General features: G+C 54.0%; 1 protein-coding gene across 1 annotated transcript in view; it reads right to left on the bottom strand.

The window, feature by feature from the left end:
• Positions 1-3,454, bottom strand: part of LOC107300353 (disks large homolog 4-like) — a gene marked incomplete at both ends in the record, with an annotated part of 38,765 nt that overhangs the window by 3,182 nt on the left and 32,129 nt on the right. Inside the window, 4 exons of the mRNA XM_015829686.1 lie at positions 145-172; positions 1,904-1,940; positions 2,362-2,538; positions 2,880-2,994. Coding sequence (XP_015685172.1) covers positions 145-172; positions 1,904-1,940; positions 2,362-2,538; positions 2,880-2,994 — 357 coding nt within the window. The remainder of the gene's footprint in view (positions 1-144; positions 173-1,903; positions 1,941-2,361; positions 2,539-2,879; positions 2,995-3,454) is intronic.

Genomic DNA, 3,454 nt, shown 5'->3' with positions numbered 1-3,454 from the left:
GGAGGAGGAGGAGGAGGAGGAGGAGGAGGAACAGGGACAGCGGAGAGAAACAGACAGCAAGCAGGGAAGGAGACGGGAGGAAAAGGGGGTCGCCCAGAGGTGGACAAAGGTTCAGGAAGCAGGACCTCAGAGACTGACACCCACCTTGACAGCCTGATCCAGGGCCCCGATCCTGGAGGAGGAAGGAAGGAAGAGAAAATAAGGAAGAGGAAGAGAGGAGGAGCGGAGAGAAAGAGAGAGGAACGTACACCTCTGTTTCTGTGACGGAGGTGGGGACTATGTTTGTGGACACTGGAGGGATGTTCCTCCTCAAAGGGGGGGGGTGGACTCTGGATGGGAAGCTTCTTCCCCAGGACTCCAGGCGCAGGACAAAAGGTGGCAGCTGGTCCCACCCTGAGAGGTCCTCCAGATGTGGACAAAGCCCACCACTCTGTCCCGCAGGACACACGGATCTGTAGGACCCTGCTCAGATGCGCTACTCCATGGACATTAAACTGTGCCACACCGCGCAGGTATGTCTCGTTAGGAAGATTTTTCCAAGCTGCAGAAGAGATCTTCGGGGCTAATTCAGGACAGATCCCTCTACACACACACACACACACACACACACACACACAAAACGAGAGCAGCGTGCCTGGATGGCTTGGAACTGGGTGCCCCAACCTCGTCACCTTGAAGACGGGTGGACTTTAATTTTGAATTCCCAGCTTGCAAGCTAACAAATTAATAACAGGTGTTACAGGTTGTCCTGGAGTTAGGGGACAATTGGGAGTAGGATTCCCACATGGCTTAGTAACAGCAATCCCTGCAGTCCGAACTGAGGTTGTTAATCACAGTGGATCACAGTGGTGGTTAGACGAGAACCTCATTTAGCTTCCTGCTGGCTCCACTACCAAAAGCTAACAGGAAGTTGCCAATCTCAGGTGTTTGCAAGCAGGTGGCAGGTAGGTAAGCTGCTGATGGACAGGAGTGTGCGAGTGGCAGGGGAGGCCTGGAAAGCCTTGGACGGGGGGGGGGGGGGAAGGGGGGGGGGGGGGGGGGGGGGGGGGGGGGGGGGGGGGGGGGGGGGGGGGGGGGGGGGGGGGGGGGGGGGGGGGGGGGGGGGGGGGGGGGGGGGGGGGGGGGGGGGGGGGGGGGGAAATTGCCGGGGTGTGTGAGTGGAAGGGGAGGTGTGACAAGGGTGTGCAGGGTGTACAAGAGTGTGAGGGAGGCATAGTGGGGCTGAGGGTGTGTGAGGGTGTAAGGGACATGATGAACCTTGGGAAGGATGCATGGGACTGCACGAGTGGTGGGGAGGTGCAGCAAGGCCCGGGGACGGTGTGTGAGTGTGCAAGGGAGGCACGGTGAGGCTTGAGAAGGGTGTACAGGCAGTGGTGGGATTCAAATATGTGAACAACCGGTTCTCTGTGTGGATGTCACTTCCGGAAGTCCGTTCTGGGCCTGGGCAACAAAAAATTAGCTAACAGTTCTACCGAACTGGCTGAATCCCACCACTGTGTACAGGGCTGTGCAAGAGGCTGAATCAGTGCATGCTTAGAGGGTCGGGTGAGGAAAACTAACATCAGTGACCTGCAACTTTCCCTGCCGCCTTCCCCAGTGACTTTCTGGGGAAGCCGGCAGGAAATGTCACAAACGGCATTCACATAATTGTGATGCCCTGTAACCGGTTGTAAATGCAAGCTAGCTGCCAAGCGCCCAGATTACGATCACGTGACTTCATAACATAACTCCGAATGGTCGTAACTCGAGAACTTCCTGGAATCAGAGAGGGTTTGGCCAGACACCAGATTAGTCGCTTCTCGGTAATTCCAAATTATCTCTCAGTCTACAGTTCTTGACAAATGCCCCACAGTTATGTTGGGGTCCTGAACCCCGTCTTTTGCAAGACCAAGGATGGACTCACCTTTGCTTTTAACCGCGTCCACTCCCGTCGCTCGACCCTGCAGAAGGCAGAGAGAGAGAAGGCGCATCAATTGGGGACCCCAAGGCCTTCCTTCTCAGCCCCCCAACAATCGCCAAAGTCCAGGATCTTCTCCAACTGCCCAAAGACGCCTCCCCACCATTAAAAACCACCCCAAATGGCACATCAAATTTCGCCACTAAGAATTGAGCATCTTCACACCGATTTTACGAGATCGATTGACACGATCTAGCATATCAATTTTTGGCGACCGCAAAGGGATTTGGTGGTTTTCGCACAACCAGGCAAGACCACAGACATGTTCCAAGATGGGAGAATTTGGCCACAGCCGAACACATTTTAACGCATGGGTGTGTAGTGTGTGTCTCTGTGTGCCCTGAACCCCACTTTCGAAAGTTGCAGAAGAGACCCCTCCCCTCCCCAAAGACCCTCTCCCTTACCGCCTCTTGCTGGGAATAAAGCCAAGCTCGTCACTGTCGCCATCCGGATGGACACGTCGCGCCTGCCACCACTCCTCGTCGGAAGCGTCGATGACGTGTAGGACGTCGCCAAAATGGAAACTCAGAGCTTGGCTCAAGAAGCCACAATCCTTGGTCTTGTCGTAGTCGAAGAGAGCCCTGTTCGATGGAGGGGGGGATGGGAGTGGGCGAACAGGTAAGAAGGCCAAAATGTCACGGACTGTTTCAAACTTGCCCCTTCCCTTAAATTCGCTGGATGGTGAGATGGGCTGCATATACAGTTCCTCAGGCAGGAAACCCTATATCATTTCAGACAAACGGCTGTCCAGTCTCTTCTTAAAAAGTCGAGGACTATCTGTGAACGGGACATTTCCACCAGGAAAGTTCACAGATTCTTATTTTAAAAATAATACAGTTACCACCCCTCTGGTGATTTTTATTTTTTTTGGGGGGGACACCCCTGGACTCTGGAATAGGGGTCCTAAGGGCTGGGGGCTCACCGGATGTAGAAGCCCCTTTTGGGGTTACTCCGAAGCGAGGCGGTTCCTGAACCCAAACTGCTGTTCATCAGCTGTTCCCGCAGATCGTGGATCTTGGCTTCAAAGCGGCTGTACTCTAGAAGGGGGAAAGATCGGGAAACGGGTCTGTGTGTCTTTGTGTGACGCTGGGTCACAGAATCACGGAGTTGTAGAATTGAAATGCCCCCAAAGATAATCAAATCTGGTACTTCTCAACCTTGGGAACTTTAAGAGGTGAGGACTTCAACTCCCAGAATTCCCTGGCATGAATACATTCCTTTTGATCTGTACACCCATTGTGGCCTGCTTACTCTCTTTTAATACCTCCCTCTGCGATCTCTCTGCTCTAGGAGATGATAGAATAAAAACAGGCGTGACTGTCTGGGGAATTCTGGGAGTTGAAGTCCTCCCCTCTTAAAGGTCACCAGCTTGAGAAGCATCAAACACAGAGATGATCACTGACACCTCCAAAAGCGACAGGTGACATCTCAATGTCCCCCCCACCCCCATTTCAAACAGCCCCCTCCTCTGCAGACGTTTCCACCCAGGGCGGGTCG

The sequence above is a fragment of the Protobothrops mucrosquamatus genome, unplaced genomic scaffold, assembly GCF_001527695.2.
Source record: "Protobothrops mucrosquamatus isolate PMUCROS unplaced genomic scaffold, P.Mucros_1.0 scaffold6745, whole genome shotgun sequence".
Classification (NCBI taxonomy): domain Eukaryota; kingdom Metazoa; phylum Chordata; class Lepidosauria; order Squamata; family Viperidae; genus Protobothrops; species Protobothrops mucrosquamatus.
Note: the sequence above shows the minus strand (reverse complement) of the source record. Positions and strands in the feature narration are given on the sequence as shown.